Source organism: Ambystoma mexicanum, chromosome 11 (genome assembly GCF_040938575.1).
Source record: "Ambystoma mexicanum isolate Mex_15411 chromosome 11, UKY_AmexF1_1, whole genome shotgun sequence".
In the NCBI taxonomy this organism is placed as follows: domain Eukaryota; kingdom Metazoa; phylum Chordata; class Amphibia; order Caudata; family Ambystomatidae; genus Ambystoma; species Ambystoma mexicanum.
Window position 1 is genome coordinate 570,068,339 of NC_090934.1, and position 21,521 is coordinate 570,089,859.

Here is a 21,521-nt window from a genome sequence, read left to right on the forward strand (position 1 = left end):
GCTGCTCTCTTTCCTCTCTGAATGACCATCCCAGGTTCAACTGGGCCCTTTTCTCTCTTCCATCTCATTTTCCACCTGTGGTGTCCCGCTGGACTCTGACCTCCCCTTTGCTTTTCAACATCTACCTTTCCACCTACCCCATTGAATCTCTGCCTTCTCTCCTAACTTCCAGTGTTATGCAGATGATGCACAACTCTCCTTCAAGCTTCCCTCTTCTGCCTCCTCCTCTTCCTCTCTCATTACTGTCTACTATTCAGGCATGGTGCGCTGCTAACGATCTCTGCCTCAATGCCCATAAGACTGAGATCCCTCTCATCGCAGGGTTCAAAATTGAGGGTAGCTGGGAGCTATTTAGCTTCTGCCTCTAGCATAGTAGAGCCTGGTTAGCTTGAAACCAACCGCTACTAAGAGCTACTTTTGGCTCCTAGGGCCAACTGGCGCCTTCCAAAAGTGTTAATGTGAAATTAACCTTGAGTATTTGAGAATGTTAATAAAGAAGAATTGGAACACATCTAATACACATTTAAACACAAAATGAACAGCAATTTAGAGGCGCATCTCTGGTAGCTCCTGGTATCCCTGCAGTAGCTCTTACCAACTCGGTGATGCCTACACCCAGGAGCTGGTTTTAGCTCCTTCTGATTGAATCTCAATTTTGAAACCTGCATCGTGACCCCTGCTCCCTCCTTCCCTCCTCCACTCTGACCGCCCTCCATTGGTCCCCTCCCTCTCCTGTGGGGCAAAACAACTCCCTCCTTCTCTCCTCCCATCACAGACCTTGCCAAGAAAGCCCACTTTCAGCTGCACTTCTTTGGAGGCATTCTCCCTTTCCTTACCTTCCACAACGTCTCCAGAGCTCTGGTCCTCTCCATGCTGGATTACTGCAACAGCCTCTTCCTCAACCTGCATAACTCCTCCCTTTACCCCTTCAGCTATTCCAGAATAGGACTGCAAGACTTATCCTTGGCCTTAAGCCCAGGGACTTCATCTTTCCAGCCGTAAAATGTCTCCACGGGTTCTCGGTTGCTGTGAGGATCAAGTTCAAAACCCTTTGCATCATCCTCAAGGCTTTCTGGGGCCTGGCACCCCGTGATATCCAACTTTTTCTTCCTAAATACCTCCTTGCTAGAACCCCTCTGTCTTCTAGCTCCAACTCTCTGCAGCTCAGGTGCTTCTCCAAACAGAGAGTGGGGGTAGATCCCCCTCCTTCACAGGTGTTTCCATCTGGAATGGCTTCCCTGCCCCTCTCAGACATGAGCCAGATCTCCTCAAGTTCTGGAAGCTTCTCAAGACACTCCTCTTCTCTTAATCTCTCCCCTCTCCCCTGGTAATGTTCCCCCTCTGATTCTTGACTGGCTGTCTGGTGCCCTCTGATTCTTATGGGGCACCTGGACATCCCCTACCAGTCTACCCATGCATTTGGTCTCCTCTGATCCCAACCACTCCACCTGCACTTGCCCTTCTCAGGTGGACTTTTGATTGATATGATTTGTTATTTATAATGCGCGTTAAATCCAGAATTTTCTAGTGCGGACCCGGGATCGAACCTGTGTTGCTCCATGTCGTCTTGCTCCATGTCGTCTTGCTTCCAAGGCGAGCATGTTTCCCCTGAGCTATCTTCCAGAGACGATTCCCAGTTTTATCCTGCCACAAAGCCCTGCCTCTGCCACACACACACAGACACAAACACAACATTCACCAAATGTTGATTTATAGAGCTCATTATGTCACCCTTAGGTGCACAAAGCATTGACAACCATCACAAATGAATACAAGCTTACATCCCCACCATTATCAAAGTAATAAAAAACCTAAAACTTAAAATGCTGTTGAAGCACCTGTGCCATCCGTGTCTAACTTTGGGCAGACTTCAGTCCACCTGAAAGCAGCCGCTGTGATTTCTTTGTCTTCTGAATGGCCTCTAGCACATGGTGTTTAAGTATAGTCGGCAGGTATGGTCTTGATTAATCTCTCGGCAGCTTAGCCACCCCCCACATTCGTGTTCTCACACTCCAATGTGACTCGGTTAAGTGCCATTCCATAGCAGCAATCCATGGGCATTGTTCTCTAGTGGCATACCCTTCTGTTTGGCTTTTCTTTTGTTTGAAATGAGCCACCTATGAAGAAACTCTTGGGGCCATCGCTCTAGCCTGCATCTATTTTCCATCCTCCAGCTATGGATTGAGGAATGCATGGGCTTGACCTGCCCCTTGTGATCCACTGCTGCTTGTCGAGAGGTGGGGATGGTCAAGAGGAGTGAGACACCCATGTAACTGGTAGTTAGACTCCATGCTGCATTCCACGTATTACTGAAAGATAAAGTGGTCCTGCTGTTATATCAGGCCTGAGCGCAGTAGTTCCATTCCTGTGGACTGGCTCTACCTAAGAGCGTGTCTTATACAGGCTGTAGGTACTGGAGCCTGTTTTTGCTCCTTGGAAAGAAAGCTCTAGCCTTTTTTTCTTTTTTCTTAATAAGGAATAATGCTTTTGATTTTCAGATTAATTACTTGTATCATTCACTTGGCAATATAGTTTTTCAAATTAATTAAACTTAGCACATATATATTTCTAACATTTACATCCGTTTAACAGAAGAAGTATTTTTCAAAATGCCTTTAAGATATTTGCAAATCTATATATAAAAGTCCTAGGTTGTGTGTGGGTTTGTGGCGCGAAGCATTGTTCCTTATACAGTTTCGCACTGTTTCACCAATCTGCACCACATTTTGCATAGTCAATTGTTCGGACCCTGCGGACATTACTTGCTACATGACCTTTGGACACCGCAGCCCTTTACCCGGATTTCAGCAAAAGTTACAATTTATTTGTGGTCTGCTGACGAAGCCATAAACCACGTTCACCGGGAAGGGAAACATAAAATGCACCATAGGTGACCTGAACCTGAAGGGTGAAGGTGAAGGCAGGTAGCATTCCAGAAGTTTCCACGTTTTTGCTGCATCCGGTGAATTTACTTTTCCAGAGGAGTTTTGCGAGATGGTGCCTGCTGACAAAGCTGTAAATCATGTTCCCCGGGAAGGGAAACAAAAATGTTTGCTGCATCAGGTGGAAATACTTTTCCAGAGAATTTTTGCGAGATGGTGCCTACCGATGAAGCTGTAAGCCATGTTCACCGTGAAAGGAAGGGAATGGAAAAATGTGTCTCAACTGGTCCCGACACAAGGAACACAATTTGAGGTCCCAAAACCACGTTTCAAGGCCCTAGGATGCACGATTTCTGAGATATTTTCATTACAACAAACTCCACCACGCTAGAGTAAAATAGAACAGCACCTACAGGATCATTCATTTTCAACAATAAATGAGTGGTATCATGTCTGTCTACAGAACCAATTAGGGGAACGGTAATTTTGCTAGTATGTCATAAAACTGAAAAGAGTTATCCCAAATTCTGTCTTTTCATGTACTGCTATGTCCAGAACAGATATGCTTGGAGAGCATTTGTGTGCTGTATTGTGTTCTTCGGTCTTGTATAGCGCAGCCTGCCATTTTGATGTCCTCTTGGTACTTTTGTTATGAGGGAGTGGCTTGGAAGTTAATGCAGCATAAATATAGCCAGTAATGAGCATATTACATGAGGCAAAGATAACGTGTACCATTAAAAGTGGAAATGAGCTGGTTGGGGTTCCTTCTAAATACATTGGGGGTGGGGGGTGTGAGAGATGTTTTCTGGATATGTAGGCTTGCTGTGGTAGGAGCTGGCTCGGGGTAATGGAGGCCAGCTGCCCCCCCAACCCACCCGGTGCCCCTCCCTGGATTTGTGGGGTATTTTGCCTTAGGTGATGGACTGTATCTATAGAAACAGTGCTGTGCTTTTATGTTTTAGGTACGGCATGTTTGATCCCCATTTGGTGGTGTTATGAGGGTTGCCGCAGGGTGGGAAGGGAAGGGGGGGAGGTGTGAAGGAAAATTATGAGGTTTGTGATTTTGCTCTATTTCTTGGATTTCCCTTTCTGTTTAAAAATCATTAAAACTTGAAACTTAAAAAGAAAAAGACCAGTGGATCAGATTCACAAATGAGGATTGTGCTAGGAGCACTGCGCAGAGATGCTATTTTATTTTTATAACAATTCACCTTATTCACAACTCCTGCTACTCGCATGCAATCGAAAGTGGGCAAAAGGGTAAACCTGACCTTGCCTGATAAGATATGATAGTTTATTTATATAGCGCCTATACACAATGTGTTTCAAAGCACTTCAAGGCAAGGCAGGGAACAAAGGAAAATGCAATGACATTCTTACAGGCCATGAACAGTAAGGATGTGAAATTAACTCTCGTATTTGGCCTTATGACATTTCAGATAGTGCAAGAGCTAAGACATAGATAAGGAAGGGAGGTGGAGAGTGGGAAGGAAATGGAAACAGACAGGCGACTACCGTACTAGGCCTGATGACATTTCTAGTAGAGCCAGAGAGGGTGAGGGGTGCAGAAAGGTAGGGGAGGAACAAAACAAGCGACTATCATGCTAGGCCTGACGACTTTTCAGATAGTGCTGGAGGGGTGGTGGGGAGGAAAAAACCAGTAAGGGGAGGGGGGAGGAGACAGACGAGGTTGCTATCATACTAGGTCCAGGGACAATTCTGATAGAGTAAGTGCATAGAAGAAAGTCAAGGGAGGAGATAGGAAAAGGGAGAAGGGGAAAGGAGGAGAGAACAGAGAGTTAGCAGTCAAAAGAGTGGAGAAGAAAGAGGGGACAGTGAATACAATTGCAGAAGTCAGTAGTAACACCTAAGCCAGGATACATGATGAAGATAGGAACAGCATGATTCAGGGCCACCATGAGTATAAAATGCAAAGGAAGTCCAGCATGAGAGTTGAGAAAGGGTTATGCACCGTAAATGAATGAAGTCCATAAAAGGTCAAGTCCAGCATTGGCCACAAGACGGTGATGGTGAAACCAGAATTTATCAAGACAGACTCCTGCAGAAGTAGGCTTGAGGGGGGGCTGTTAGGGGGAGCAGGGTAGAAGAATCAAGCAAAACAGGCAACACCTGTGTGCGAGAATGATGGGGGCACAAGGGAACATCACAGGGGAACCAAAGGGGGTGGGGATGGCCTGTGGGGACAGAGGGAGTAACACATGTTGGTGCATGCCTACCGAGTAGGTGGTTGGGCCCTGGGTCCTCCTGGTCCGAACAGGAATTGCCCTTTTCTTCGTCTGCCCTTAGGACACCCGGGCGAGAGACGCCCTTGATCTAATAGATAAGAGCAGGAAGGAACAGGCAGGGCTAAGAAGGTTGGTGTTGCTTAGGCCAGGTGACCTAGATCTTCTTGCACCTGCTCCCCATCTGCAAAGGAAAAGAGGCTGGAGGGCTCCTTAAGTAGGGAAAAAGAGCGGCAAGCAGGAAGGCACCAGATGGGTGGGGCTTGCTACGTGGTGAAAAAGAGCGGAAAGCGGGAAGGCACCAGGTGGGCGGGGCTTAGGCCAGGTGACCTAAATCCACTTGCACCTGCTCCCCATCTGCAAAGGAAAAGAGGCTTGAGGGTTCTTTAAGTAGGGAATAAGAGCGGCAAGCAGGAAGGCACCAGGTGGACGGGGCTTGCTAAGTGGTGAAAAAGAGCAGCAAGCAGGAAGGCACCAGGTGGGCGGGGCTTAGGCCAGGTGACCTAAATCCACTTGCACCTGCTCCCCATCTGCAAAGGAAAAGAGGCTGGAGGGCTCTTTAAGTAGGGAAAAAGAGCGGCAAGCAGGAAGGCACCAGGTGGACGGGGCTTGCTAAGTGGTGAAAAAGAGCAGCAAGCAGGAAGGCACCAGGTGGGTGGGGCTTAGGCCAGGTGACCTAAATCCACTTGCACCTGCTCCCCATCTGCAAAGGAAAAGAGGCTGGAGGGCTCTTTAAGTAGGGAAAATGAGCGGCAAGCAGGAAGGCACCAGGTGGGCGGGGCTTGCTAAGTGGTGAAAAAGAGCGGCAAGCAGGAAGGCACCAGGTGGGCAGGGCTTGCTAAGTGGGGAAAAAGAGTAGCGGCTGCTCACATTGCACATTTTTTTGATCAGGGCGGAAGTCTCCACGGCAAACTTGGGTGTTTGCCCTCAAATGCTTGCTTAGAAAAGGCTGGTTTAACTACATTTGAAAGGGCCCAAATTATAAAGAATTGTGCAGTGCGTATGCATTGCCAAATCTAGGGTTTCTGAAGTGGGGCCTTTTGTAAAGGTCGGAATTGAAGCATGGCTAGCCGTCCAGTCATTTCAAATGCACTGGACTCCAAAGCCCGTGGCCTGTGCTCCGCTTCTTGATAAGTCTCTGTGTACGTGTGAGCCAATATTATCCTGTTTGCTGTGAGAATGTTTAACCCCCGCACATCAGATTCTTTAGAAGCCTAGCAAACTGTTTGTAATTGCAATATGGAGCCTTCCGTAGCCCCGCACCTTCCGAGAAATGGAAACCCGCTTGATTTATCGGAAAGAAAGCAATTAGTTCGATGGGGTGCCGTTCGGCTGAACCCTGGGCTGGCCTTATCGCGCGGAAGACGACAGTAGCCTTGTGAAATTAATGATGTTTAACCTTCGCCGCGAGCTAAAGAAATGCTCTTTCACAGAGAAGCTGCAAGGTTGATTTCCAGATTAGAGGAGGTGTCAGGATTGCTTTTCGGTGTGGGGTGGAGACATGGGGTGGAACACCTGGCCGTCAAATTGTCTGGGGACAATTAGCAAAAAATACAGGTGCTTTCAGGGGATCTGAGGAAGCTGCAGCGAGTAAATAGGCCTTGGGTCTAACATGGAGCTCAGTAATAAGAGGAAATTTGCAAGTCTCTTTAACTACCCTTGTGTCGGGGATTTCCCTAGCTCCACTGGGAGAGTGGAGGCCTCTCGGTCCCTGCACAAACACACACAGGAGTTTATAGTGTGCTGGCGGGGAGCTAACTTCCACTGGATTTGCTGCCTCTATTTATTGCCAAAAACCGTGACATGTCGTACACAAGCATTCACCGGTGTCCGGACTTGCGTCACCTATCCCTTTTTATAACCGTTATTAAACCAACAACACTATTTTCAACATTTATTAACCAAACAAAATAATCGGGCCAACCTCCTTGTCTGTAGAACCCCACTCTTCATACAATACCAGGATCTCTTCTTGACTCGTCAGGAGAGTTGAGCAGAGAGTCCTGCAGCTTGGCTGTTATCCTTCTCTGTGAGGGTATCTGGGCAACCCCCGGACCCACTTGCCACTATCTCGGGCTCTTGCTCTCCAGGGCTGTCCACAGGAATCCATCTCGGATATCCACTGGCAGTTCCTATTTGCTCCCATTGTCTCCTCCAGCGTCCCACCGAGGCTGGTCTTCCACTTCATCCCTCGTATAGATCCTCCGAAAACAACCACAGTACCGAGTTACTACCTACGCCTCCCTTATCTTGCCCACATGAATGCCCGATCACTGTCATGACTCATGTTGCAGCAACAGAGACAGAATCTTCCTGCACATCATTGCCTCTGCAGGGGCAAAGCCCACATCGCGGTTTGTGAGATAGTGTGTTAGATGCTTAGAAATGTAACTTGCGCTGTGTCCAGCTCCAGTGCAACACCTTATCTAAAGGGTGCATGAAGCGCTGCACATTCCCATTGGCCCTTGGCCAGCATGGAGTGAAGTGAACACACTTGATCCTGACCCCGCTAACTCCTCAAAACAGGGATCCATTGTCAGATCTCAGCAGGCCATGTGCTGCAAAAATATTTGCCAACACTGCTATCGCGTTCTCAGCTGCCTAGACTGTACAAACCATATACCTATTGGCTACCTTGAAAACTCATCCAGCACAATCACAAGGTAGCAATTCGGCAGGATCATCCCGAAATCCACACAGACGGCCGGCCATGGTCCACTTGCTCTCTTTAATGTTTCAATCGGGGCTGCTTCTGTAGGTGACCTGATGACCAGCACCACCTGCAGTGGGACAATATCATTTTCACCCTTCTCTCCAGCTCGGGAAGCCATAATCATTTCTGCAATCAGGCCTGTGTCTTCATGGCCTCCTTGTGTCACGTGTGGGCTATGACAATTGCATTCTCAATTGGCTCTGGCGGAATCGTAATGCAGAATGCCCTCAACAGGACGCCCCACTGACCGCTCCTCCCGCACTCTCCAGAGCCACTGAAGAAATGCTCTGGTATCCAGCGTGTGTCATGCCTGATCCTCCGGGAAAGACTTCAATTGTCCTCTTCACAGTAGTTCAATGTCCCTTTGCAAACCACTGTGGCCTCTGCATCTCCCTCAGGGACATGGACTTGGGTACTGCCAGCTGGGTGACCATGTTCACCATCGCTTCAGCAGCTTGCTCCAAACCATGCCCCTCCGGATCTGCTTCTAGTCAAATGGGGTTTCAGCATCCACCCTGAATTGTAGGATCACCCCAGAGTCCTGCAGTTGGAGCATCCACCGCTCTAACAGCAGGGGAGGTCTTAACGCCGATCCCTGCTCGATGAGCAGCAGCGGCTTGTGATCAGTTGTTGTGGTGCCCAAACATATAAAGTGTATACACCACCACATCGCTGCCAGTGCAGTTGCCATCAGTGCTTTATTACCAAAGGCAATGGGCGTCTTCACCCCATCCTTACCACACCATATCAGCATGGCCCCCTTTCTCACCGGACTGGCATCCATTCAGACTCCTTCTTGGAGTCGAAAAAGGTCATTGTTGCTTCCACTGCAATGGTCACCTTAGCACTTGCAAACGCCTTCTGTGCAGCTCTGTCACACACCTAGTCGGCATCCCTTTTAATGAGGGCTCTCAGCAGCTCCGTAATCGTGGCCAGGTTGGCTATGATGCTGCCACACAAGTTTAATCATCCCCAAAAAGCTACGTAACTCTGAGGGATTACTGGGAGAGGAAGTCTTTAATCGCTGCCACTTTCTCGGGATCCGTGGAGGTACCTGCCCCATGAAATACAAATACAAAGAACTGCACGAACTGGCACTTGTTTTCTTGTAGCACCTTCCCTTTCTCATGCAGATGTCAAAAAACTGCTTCCACTAGAGCCAGGTTGTTGCAGTTCTGTTCTGGAGTAGATCAGCATATTGTACCTGACGGTAATCACTCCTTTGAGGCCGGCAAGTAGTCCCCGCACCATGTGCTGGAAGACCTCTGCCGTTGACGACAACCCAAATCTCAACATTTGCATCTAAATAACCCAGTATGGGTTGAGAACTTCGTGATCTCCCTCGAGTCCACATAGAGAGGAATCTGGTGATACTCCGGTCGGGGTAAGAGGTTGGAAAAAAGCAGCACAACCCTGCAAGTCAGCTAGAATTTCGTCCAGCGACGGGTGCTGATCTCTCTTGATGGGCCGATTTAGGAGGCGGATGTCCAAACTAATGTGCACTTCTCCTGGATGTTTGGGTTTTGGCGCTATGACAATGCGTGACACCCAGGGCATGGGCCCAATCACCCTTTCAATGATGTCACCCTCTTCCATGCGCCTCCGTTCCCTGCACAGCCTTCTTCTCAAATATAATGGAATTCTTCGATACTGCAGCATCAGCAGCTGAACTGTCTGGTCAATGTGCAGCTGTACCACTTGATCTGCAACGCACCCAATTCTTGAAAGATGTCCTGATCTCCATGTATGTTTAATGCATGTTGTAGGCAAAGTGCACCAGTCCCAGGGATTCAGCTGTCTGGCAATTGAGAAAAGTATCCTACCCCTCAGTAGGGATGTAACGGTATTACGGTATACCGTTAAAGATACCGTGAACCACTTAATTGAACAATAATAACCGTCACATTGTTTATACCGGTATACCGTTCATACCGTTAAGTGTGTTTTTCAATCTGATTTGGAAAGGCTGCAGTAAGCAAGTGCTGTGCAGTCATGGTCTTGCACTGTTGGATGTGCCGTCTGCCAAGTAGTTCCAGTTGGAGCAGTTTTTAAATGCCATTCCAGAAACCACACGTGCCTGACACAAAATCAATAGGTTAGCAATAGAAAGAATAAATACAGTGCCAAGAAGGAAAAGGGTTTATTTTGGGTTGGTGGCTTTGAGGTTTATATATTTATAATGGATAAAGTTTTCTAAACCTATGACAATGGGGGATTTCCCTGGTTCCATCATTGAATTTACATATAATAAGTCACACTGCGAAATTTACTCATCTCTGTGGGTATTCCCTGCTGCCATACCAAGGTGTAACATGTCCGTGATTACTGAACACCAATTGGGCCGCAAGTAAACTAAAGGCTGTAACGTAAAGAGAGAGTGCGTGTTCGTGTGTATGCGCACAAGCGTATACTACCATCAGACTCCATTGATCTGTGGCATGCACGTTATCAAAATGGCAACATGTTCACCAGTAGCCAGTGGGGGGGCTAAAAGCCTAAATGACCACTTAAGAAAAGCCATTCAGTTTGCTTTGCCAGTTGCAGCAGGGCTCCCCCCGCCCCTCCTCCTCTCCACACATGTGTTTGAGTTTGGTGGAAGCAAGGGGTGGCATTTCAGTGGAAAGTATATTGAAAAGCCCAATCTGGCCCTGGGTGCCTGGTTTTGTTTGTGATGATAAATCTGACAATGTATGACCTTTTAGAAAATATTGGTTAAGATTAGTTAACTCCACCTGCTATACCGCGATAACCATGATATACCGTCATTTGGCAAGAAGGTTATTGTACCGTCATAAAACTAATACCGTGACACCCCTACCCCTCAGTTGTGACATAACATGTGGCTGGCAAGTTGTGAAACAATTAGGGCCTGATTATTGGAAGTGTTTTTATAATGGTGCAATCCCATAGGAAAACGTTCCATGAATCGGGCCCTTGGTTGTGAAATGCACCCTCCAGAGGCCTGGGTAGTTTACCTGCATACTTATAGATCTATATGTGTGGCTTTTGCCAAAGATGGCGATGATTTCAGTTTTCTAAACTGTGCTGATATCACATTTCCGAAGTCTCCTGTGTCGATCAGCACAGGGACATGCATTGCACTCACAATGACTGTACATCGTTGCGTTGCGTTCGCCGTATTGATTACAGACCCACAACATCGCTGAGGTGAAAAATAAGTCTCAATCGTAGGCCTCATCCTGAACCTCCAAAAACTTGGGGTTGTCTTCTGTGAGCGAGGCCACCTTCATTCCGCTGACTCATTGTGGTGGATCGGGCCTCAGACCAGGTGAGGGAAGCCGCAGCGCTCTGCATGCAGGCTTTGGCTAAGTGTCTCATCTAATGGCATTGTCCAAATTCTCTGCCAATCGCAGGGCATTCCTGGGTATGTGGCAAGGCACACACACAGGTGCTGTGTAACTTCTCATTAGCAGGGGGGATGACCTTTTCGCACGTGAAGCAAATAGCTCCGAATCTGCACTGGTTTCTGCTTCTGCCTGATCTGTGAAATCAGCATTGCTTTTTCGTCCTTCCACTGCAATTTTGCCTGGTTTCGTGCGGTTTCTCGTGGTGTGATGTTTTCATGTCACAGAATGAGAAACTTCGCACATATCTATTTTTTTCAATCCATGCTAGTTTTGTGTAGCGACACGAGAAACAGTACGGTTTCCCGATTTCGTGATTAGTTAACGCAGGGACACGAGAAACTTTGTGCAGGTCTTAACTTATATCGATCTGTCCTAGGTTGGCGACATGAGAAACTTTTTGTAGTTCTTTTTCGATCCATACTAGTTGCGTGAAATGGCATGAGAAACCATAGGTGTTTTTTTTTTTTCAATCCATAGTAGTTTTGCGCAGTGGCACAACCAATGTTGCACGCTTTTCCACGATTATTGCTAGTTTCATGCAGTGGCACAAGGAACTTCGTGCAGCTTTGTTGTCCGATTCATGGTAGTTTTGCACAGTGGCACGAGAAACTCTGTTTTGCTGTTTTTGATTCATGCTAGGTTTGCGCAGCAGCACTAGAAACGTTGTGCCACTGTTTTTAATTTGTGCTAGGTTCACGCAGAAACACAGGGTACTTCGCTCAGCTTTTTGTTTGATTTGTACCAGGTTTGCACAATGGCATGAGAAACTTTGTGCGGCTCGTTGCAGGGTGTGAGCCGACACAAGAAACTTTGCACCACTCTTTTTGATACGCAGGGGTGGCGGGACAGTAGATTTCAGTGACCTGGATCTCCGTCTTTCAAATTTTGCTTCCGCAGCAGAATTTCACAATTTTGCCCGGCCCTGCTAGTGAGGAACATCTCTGCAAAGTCGTTCCTCTTCCTCTGCTCCTTGCATGACTTGTGCGCTGAGGGACTGTGTGCAGCGCTTGCGTCTTTCACCTTCAGCCCTTTCATTACATCTTCCATATGCATGGTCCTTGCCGTAGCCAGCTCATGCACTCTCCCTAGTTTGAGAATGTGCAGCAATGGGATGCCCAGTCCCTTCACGATTTGTTTCCTGAACTGGTTGGAGAAGCATTTTTTGGATGATCTGTACAAGCAGCTCACCCTCCTCCTCTTGAAAAGTGCATGTGACTGCCAGATGCCCATATCTCATGTAAAAGCAATCTAATGGTTCATTGGATATCTGTGTTGCCTGGCACAACTGAAATCTCTCATCTATATTTACCAAGGGGGTGAAATAGTTCTTCAGCACTTTCCTCATGCCACACACGTTAGCTTGCACTAGAGTCTTGGTCAGCTTGTGCACCTAACTTCATGCATAGAAAAGCATCATCGACTTTTTCTTGTCATCATCCTCAATGTCCACGACATCTGCAACTGCTCCTTCCATAGTAACCACTTGAGGCCCAAGGATGTGAGAATGCCTGCCATATCAAATTCAGGCACTGGGCAGGTCTGGAATTGAGCCCTTCTCGTTGAAACCCTCTGCCTGCCATCTGCATTGGAGGAGGACACCTCATCCTCCACCCCCTGAGTGGCATTGTACCACATTGTGTACCACAGCAAGTGTGGTCATCACAGCCAGCCCCGACGCGTCCCTTATGTGAGCCTGCAGAGCGTCCTTAAAAGGGTGCCCCATGCCTGTGTAGGGAAGTACACCCCTTCAGCTGAAAATTTACCTTGGGGACTGATCCACCACACAAGCACCCAAGTGTGGGAAGGGCTGCAATATTTGGATTGCTGCACCCCACTGTCTGCACTGCCTTTGTGCCGATCACTTTGCCTCCTAAAGTGTGTTCATAAGACGTGCTCTTTCACTCTGCTGTGTTATTATTATTATTTTTTTTTTTATTGTGGCTTCACCACTGCTCTGAATGCCCTTTCCGGCAAACAAGATCCTCGACTTGATTACGGCAACATGGTGGAAAATGAGGACCTTGCCACGACGCCAGGCTGCTTGCACCAAGTGCACCCTTGAGGTCAGAGCACCAACACTCTGACGCCCAGGCAGGGAGTGTGGTGCGCCACCTTCGTCGCCAGTTTTTGGTGATTTCTGTAACCCTGGTGGGAGAGGGGAGGGCCTCTCCATAGTTGCACAAACACACAGAGGAGTTTTTTTTAGTGTACTAGCGGGCAACTGCCTTCCGCCGGAAGAGCTGCCCCTATTTATTGGCAACAACCAGGATGTGTAATTTGCCGACACACACCCTGCATCATCGGCAGCCACCAAGAATGGGGATTCCAGAATGCCCCATTGTTTGTTGATGTATGGGTCAAAATAATATAAAAATATATACAAACTCTGTCAGTAGCTTTTTTAATGTATTGTTTTTTTTTTATAACGTATACCAAACATCTTTAAGGAGAGAGTGACATAATCAATTGGGCACCTCCATGCATTGAAATGTGAGCTATAAAATATATAGTGTATGATTTACAAAAGTATTTTTCCGTGGGTAAACCCCATTGAAAAACGTTTCGTAAATCAGGCACATATCACATAAGGTACACAAACGCATTTGCACGCCCTGTGGTTGCTCCTTATTAAAAAATGCAAGCACAAGGTCTGGTTAAGCAAAATGCTAGGAACAGCCACTGTTTAGATTTGAGCATGGTAACCCAGAGTCTACAAGTGAGTATTAATCCCTGGGCATTTGCATACCACAGATTCTACATACACTTTAATTCTGGTGTGAACTCTCACACAACTCTAACCTTTGAATCCTTGAAGCTCAAGGAGTCTTTTAGTGTGTAATATCACAGCAAAGGGGAACTCTTGAATAATCATGATTGGTGATTGTTGGTGATGCAAGTCTGGATAAAGTAGACAAGATTTATTTTTCTTGCCAAATGATGACTCGCAACCCAAAGCTTCTACTTACTTCTACCTTCTACTTACTTGCACCTTGGTTCTTGGATTAAGCCTTTCCTTTCAAATCCATTTCCAAAACTGGAATTCTTAATATTGAGACCTGCCTTTCTACTGGTCACCAAAATAACCACAATTTATTTGCTTCTTGCAGCGAGTTAGAAAGACACAGGCTCGCAGATGACATGATCTGCATAAAGTATTCTTATGACTATTGGTGGTCCCTACCTATATTACTAACTAAGGTGCTTGTTTGTCAGTTGTGAGTGTCCAAAGAAATGTCAACTGTCAAAACGATCCTAACTGACCCTACCACAAAAAAAAACATAAGTTATTAGAATTGACTCTCTTCCCTTAAGGGTACTTCTAGTCCCAGTCTTTATTTAATAAATCTGCAAATAGTCTATTGTGACTTATCGTATTATTATTTTTAGTCCCCAAAGGGGAATATTGAGTTTTCTCTTCTCTTCTCCTGTAATCCCTTTTGGGCTCTCTTCTCAGCATGCCTTTTTGAGGGAATATAATCTTAATTGTTTTTCACTCTTAGGTTATAATGGTTCCCATGGGTTATATGTGATTTTACCAAAGTAAAGTTCAGAGTGGTATATTTTACTGATGTACAAAATACTGAAAAAAATAACTTTTTATTTGGGAGGGTCCTCCCAAGCTCCCTGTTTTCCTACCCTTTTAACCCCATTTCCGACCATTATAACTTCCCCACCCCAGTCCCATATGTATGTATATTTTACATTTTCTGTATTTCGATATTTTTTACTTTTTTAAAATTTACCACTCTGAATAATTTTCGGTAAAATGACTGGATACTGTTTCAATGTTCAAGGATCCCTTGGTTTTGTATCCAGTTTAGGTGTGTAGGTTCATGGCCCTGTCTTTCTTTCTCTTTAGTATTATATTGTTCTTGTTCAGGATAGCAAATTCCCCTACCCACCCTTTCTCATAGTATTTTCCTCCACTGGTTCTCTCTCTCATTGCCCATCTTTTTACCAAGCTTTTCTCTTGGTTCACAACCTTTATGTATACTTGACTTTAAATGTGTCTTCATTTCGTAACTTCTTCTGTGACGAGTTAGCTACGTGGTATGGTACCCTTGAATCTTCTCGCACGTCCCATTCTCCCCATTACCTTCTTCTTGGAAACGGAAGATTTTCAGAAGGCTTCTCCCTCAGGGACTCACTTTCTGCTTATAGAGCGCCGGTATTGATTCCTCTCCGGTGCCTGTCCCTTCACTCTCTCCTGTCTTCTCACAGTGTCCCAGTGCTCGAATGCACATGTGGACACACTTTGAACTTCTGTTGCAGGTGGTATTGGAGACGTTATGTCAATCGTCTGTCAACCCTGGGTTTATCTCTCTGGTCTTGCCACCACCTTCATTTTGGCATCTGCCCTGCCGGTCTCTCGGTTTTCCGGTCTGCCGCAACTTTGGCATACTGTGTAGCAATTGCACATGAGTTTGAAACTCGCAGGCTTATTGGTTCTTACCATCACCAGTTCCTACTCAGCTTGGGGCTTCCCCTGTTCGCGTCTGTTAAGGGACTTCAATTCACCACTCCAGCTAAGTCAAAGCCTGGTCTGGGATGCCCAAGGGAAGCCCTTATTTATATATTTTTATGACAAGTTATAATCTGGATGATAAACCCTTATATAACGCCCCTCTCTTTGAATCCCCCGGACCTCACTGAGCCAAGAAGTAGGTTTGTTTTGCAATTTACAAATTTATTGGAAAATTAAACAAGATATATATATATATATATATATATATATATATATCACACTTTTATAAATAAATTAATATTTGATAACCCACTTATGAAGATAATGTTGATCATCAATGGATCCTAGCCCACTTTTTTTATCAGTTAGGAGTTGGTACAGAAAGGATAAAATAGCTGAGAATGCTTTATGGTTTCAAGGAAGTACAATGATGGAAAGAATGCAGCACAGAAATAAACTGATATGGTTTCAACAAGAGAGAGTATAATCACTTTCTTTTGTGGCAATTCACCCCCCCCCCCTATGCAACATAAAAAGATGGAAGGGGAGCACACAATTTTCAGGAATACAATCAAATGCAATATAATTCAGTTCCCCCCTGGCAAGCTTAGAACACAGGGGTGATTTTAAAACACAGGCAAAATACTTAAATGTGATTTGCAAAGAAGTGAAAATATGCTAAAAAAGATTTTAATTCCCTATAGGCGATTCAGGGTAGGTGACAGCTACTTTGAATTAGTTCAGGTCAACACTATCAGTGATTCATGAGGCATTATAAGGTTGAAAACGGATTTCAGCAATGCAAAGCAAAAGACAGCAATTTTTTTACAAGTGATGAAATTCAGCTAGTTGCAATTCACGGCACTTTTTCTGTGTGCGTCGAGCGCGATTACGGAACAACTATAAGGAATAGAAAGTCAGTTGGAAAGCTTAGATTCTTAGCTTTAAAATGAAAGTTAAATCTCGTTCTTAGCATACAGTTCCAAAGATACGGACAATTTAGTGGAGGTAGATTTTCAGAAGTAAAATTAAAGTTTCAGAATGACAGATGCGCTGTGGAAGGTTTTGAATCAATAGGATGGACACACAATTCTATGATGCAGTTCTAGATGGGTTAAAATGGTTTGAATCAGATTATTTTAGACTAAGAGATTGGTTCTGGCACAGTTTTCAGGATACTCACTCCTAGTCTTGGAAGGAATGGGCCTCCGTCACGGATCTGGTCAACAGTTTTAGCTGCGGTTCTCTCGCCACGGACGGTCTCTGGTACCGGTTCTGCTTACAGCAATCTGGGTCAGCTCTGCTCTGCTGGTCTGGATCTCTGGTTCTGGCAAAAGTTATTGGCACTGCACAGCGGTCTGGTTACAGCACTGCTTTCTGGGTTCTGGCACAGGGTTCTAGCCAGAATCAAACAGCACAGCCCGGCTGTTGAAGAGTCAGGTTGCAAAAGATTTTGAGGCCTGCTGAAAAAGGATTCAGCTGGTGGTTCAGGCCCCTCTGCTACACGTTCTGGAGTCTGGATTCGAAGTTCGGGATGGTCCTTCTTGATATTGTCTGGTCCGGGAGAGTGCTTCGCAAGAATTCAGGTGAAGTGGAATAAATGAGTGCGTCCTGCCTGGATTTCAGTGGGTCCTTTTATGTCTTTAGAAAGTGGGTGGGTGCGTGGGCATAACTAAGCCTGCCCCTCACAACTTATCATTGACCAACTTCTCCTCTCTCCCTTGATTGGGGGAAGGAAATGGAGTGTCATCGTGATGAGGTAAGTTTATGGGTCAGAGGATCCTCCCCTTGTCAATTTGCACACAAATCTATTTTTGATCCAAATACATATTTCCCAGATATACAAATTGTTGAAAATACATGTACACATGATGTATGAATTAAGACAGGTCTCTGATCAAGCCCCATGTTCCTGCGAGCTTGGGTTCAGAAATGACAACATTTTGCTCTTTTTAGTAGCTTTTGCAACATTGGTTTTTCCTCAAAATTTACACAGAGGTGCACCCCCTCCCTGAGCACATTACAATAAGTTTTCAATTCTCCAATGTAAGCACAGTGTTTGCAATATTAATAAATAGCGGGGTTCGGCCTCAGAACATCGTACGGAGTCCTAACACCTCTTGAAATGTGCACAGAAAAATCACAGGAAGCATGACATTAATTATATAATTTTGACACTTTCGTACTATGAATTAACCATCTTTTTAAAATGATGCTCTGGCCCAGATGGGTGTGGTTTAGGTTCCAAAGCACATGGGGGGGGGGATTTCTGTCTGTCCCCGCCTCCAGCTCAGGTGGCTCCCAGAAGCACTGCTCCTCCCCGTTTCTTCCAAGAGGAAGCCATTTACAACCCCCCTAATTTAATATTTGCCTGAGCCAAGGAAAGCTCATTGTTCTGTTTTCTGCAGCCCCAGGTACCCCACCCCTAATTCAATCAGAGAGGTGTAATCCCCTTTTGGTGGGAACAGCAGAAGGCAGCTAGGCCTGTGAATGCAGTTGCTGGGCAAGTTTCAACTCCTGTCGGGGGTAGTTGCCGGGCAGAATTCAATCTCTTCAAGCCAGGCTTCAGCTAAATGTCACTTTTGTTCCAGTTTCTTTCATGCAAATCAAACTTACAATTTTGACACATGCAGCTTAGAACGCTGATTCTAAGTTCAAAACTATGACATTTAAACAGTTGCAACCTATGTGACACTCCAAAGTAAATCACTCATTTATTTTAAACATTTCGATTTTAGTGGCTTTAAGTCCAATTTCACTTGAGCTGCTTGACATCCACAGCTCAGCCAGTTTTGTTATCAACATTATTTTAGGCTCTTCACCTTTCCAGATTTTGTATGCACACAAGACTACATTCTGCCAAATGTCTGCTGGTGTTCAGTGAGATTTTTGAATATCTTGCAATGTTTGGAATAGGCATCTTGAGCTTGCATTTCAGAGAAACAAAGGTGATTTCAAGGCGCTTTTTGAGCGAACCGGCACTGCTGTTTTTCCTTTGGCACCACGTTTCACTCATGGCGCTTCTGGCCCATCATGCTCGCCCTGGTGGGTGGCAGGTTAGGCGACCATTTTGGTGTGCGCAAAACTGCACGGTTTTCCTGGATTCTGGCGCAAATGTGGGCTTTTCAGCCATCTTGGATTTTCTAAGCCCACAGCACCAAATGTTATAGCATAATGATTCAAACGTGGGTCAAGACACCTGACATGTCGCAATCTTTCCTCTCTCCACCTGATTCTCTCTGAATGTACGCTCTTTAAGATGCTCATCCCAGTAGCGTGGGCATTCTGATTTAAAGGCACATGATCTCTTCTCATAAGATAACCATATCCTTTAGGCGTTTCTTCGTCCCAGTCTTTACACTTCATGTTTTTTGATATTTTAAAGCATACCACATAGGCCACGGTACATCCAGCTTGACAGAGTTCCTCACCAGAAGGGGAGTCCTTGTCCCAAAGGGGCAGTCTCTCCCAGTGAGGTCCCACTTGCCTTTACCCCTAGGGAGAGTATTCTGGAGTGGGCTCACCCCCTAGCCTCACAAGGGGGAGCTCCTCCTTGGGGAGAAGGGACACATTCCCTCGATTCATCACATTCTTTACTGCACATACAAAATATAGGTTTTGTCAATTTGCCTGAATTAGTTCATTCTCTTTTGTAAATCCTGAACACGTACCCAACAATTTTTCTTCCCCCACTGATTTTCATATAAAGTTGAATGTGACTACAATATTCTTGGGAGTCTACAAAAGTATTTGCTGTGGGCTTTCCAGGAAAAGGGATGTAGATTGACCATTAGATGCATAGAATTTGAGACTTTTATGATAAAAACGCTTTTTCTTGGTTAACATATTCTGAATAAATGTCAGTTAATTGGATTTTGTTTTCTTTCTCAATAGTGCCATTTCGAGAGGCTCCCAGCTATTCAAGCCGGAGAAGGGGGCCACAGAACACATTGGCAGCACCACGTGTCCTGTTGCGATCCAATAGTGACAACAACCTGAACGTAAACAACATACCCGATTGGCCCGCCTCGTCGTCGTCCTCTTCACACCGCAGCCTTTCACCACAGTTGCTTCAACAGATGCAGAACAATCCCAATGGCACAGTGAAAACTATCGGCAGCTATGTCCAGTTACCTAGAAGCCGGTCTCCATCGCTGAACCGGCTGGGAGAGGATGCCAAGAGGCAACAGCATCGGCACATCAGGTAGGGGTGGAATGTCCAACACTTATTATTGCTTACCTATCTTTTGTGTGTCTGTCAAGTATTAGCACACGTCTGTCAGAGTAGCACACATTTATGTTTAACAGGAAAGCTCCCGTGTATTGATAAGCATATGGTTTATTCATGTAGGTAAGCTTTTGAAAATTGTGACTAGGTCACTTAATAGGTGATTCGAAGTGCTTGCATTCTTGGGCCTGACCAGCTGACATTACACTGATTCTAATATTGAGAAGAGTACTCTGCAGCAGCAATGGTTACATATTAAATTTTCAAAAAAAGTTTCAGCTTAGAAAAAATGTAAGCAGTTCGAAATTTTCTGGGGAATGTGTTTTAATGTGAATGTCCAGCTTATAATATAGCTGACGTTGATGCAGGGGTCCCAAACCTTTGCGGCAATTAGCAAAATTTGCATTTCAAATGAAATGGTGATCAACATCCACTCTTTGACGGAACATATCAGAACTCATTTGGCAGAAAAATTATTGCAACACAAATTTGAAATGTAATAAACTTTAAGAATGCTGATGGAGCATTGTTATTTACAGTAATTAAGTTATCTAGGCCACAGGCAATTCTAGTAAAGGGAATTTGCATAACCTTTAATTTAATATAGCGTCAAGTGGTTGTTTACAGGAAATGTTGAGGACATTGAGTGGTCAGTAAGACATTTTTTAGACAGATAGGACCAGTCAAGTTGTTCAAAAATCTGGTAGGACTAAATCATTACCAGGGGCTTCAGGTTTCTGAGCAAAATATTTTTAACAAATTTAGCACAAATGTTTGGACAGTAAAATTGGTCACAAATGAAGCATTGGTTTTCAGGTGTACTTTGGGATTTCGCTGAGGGATTTTCTGGGATCTTTAGTGACAAATTGTGCAGTGCTAAGCATACAAGACCAGTAATATTGTTTCGCAGTCATGGATTACGGTGTTATGGACTGTTTTTCTTTTCAGCAATGCTATGAGATTTTCCATTATCTGATTGAACAGAGAGTGATCAGTATCCTCTTGACTTCATTTTCCAATGGCCAGGGTTATGCACCAAGAAGAAGATGTCCGACAGCCAGAGGGGCTGCTTGGCAATGCTTAACTCGACAAGGATGCATTGGGAAAAAAATACCAATTCACAAGAAATTAACATGTTTTGTTAAAACTGTGAAACCGTTCTGAGGCCACAAAGGAAAGTTTCAGTTTGTTTGAGTCTATGGTTGAAACTATCCCGGACAGAGCTATTGGCACCTGGCATCCCCCAGTACAGGAGGTCCAGGTTATATAAGGGGGTGCCCTATGGCTCGATGCAGAATGTAGGAAAATGAACCCTGATTTAATGAGTGTTGAGTACCTGACTGGCAAGATTTATAGATTCAAAAGGGCATGTAAAAAAGAATTTGAGAAACTATGGGAGTTGTTTTGAATGAATACAAATGGCTTTATGTTTAATGCAATTGTCAAGACTGGCATTGTGCTATCCCCTTGGACAAGTAGTACTTGGACCACCAGCCCTCTGTTTAGAGGCCCATTTCCTTCAGTTTGTACAAATACTGTGACTTAAAAATGTTGCCTATACTGAATATGGCACCTTTTGCACCGTACTAATATCCCGACCCCCATTACTCTGACTATTGGGA

At 45.2% G+C, this 21,521-nt stretch overlaps 1 protein-coding gene across 8 annotated transcripts in view; it reads left to right on the forward strand.

Annotated features, from left to right (window-relative positions):
• SHANK2 (SH3 and multiple ankyrin repeat domains 2) overlaps positions 1-21,521 on the forward strand; it is a 4,166,579-nt gene that overhangs the window by 2,141,923 nt on the left and 2,003,135 nt on the right. For all 8 annotated transcript variants that reach the window (XM_069623409.1, XM_069623408.1, XM_069623411.1 and 5 more), the window contains one exon: positions 19,566-19,875. In XM_069623409.1, the coding sequence (XP_069479510.1) occupies positions 19,566-19,875 (310 nt within the window). The remainder of the gene's footprint in view (positions 1-19,565; positions 19,876-21,521) is intronic.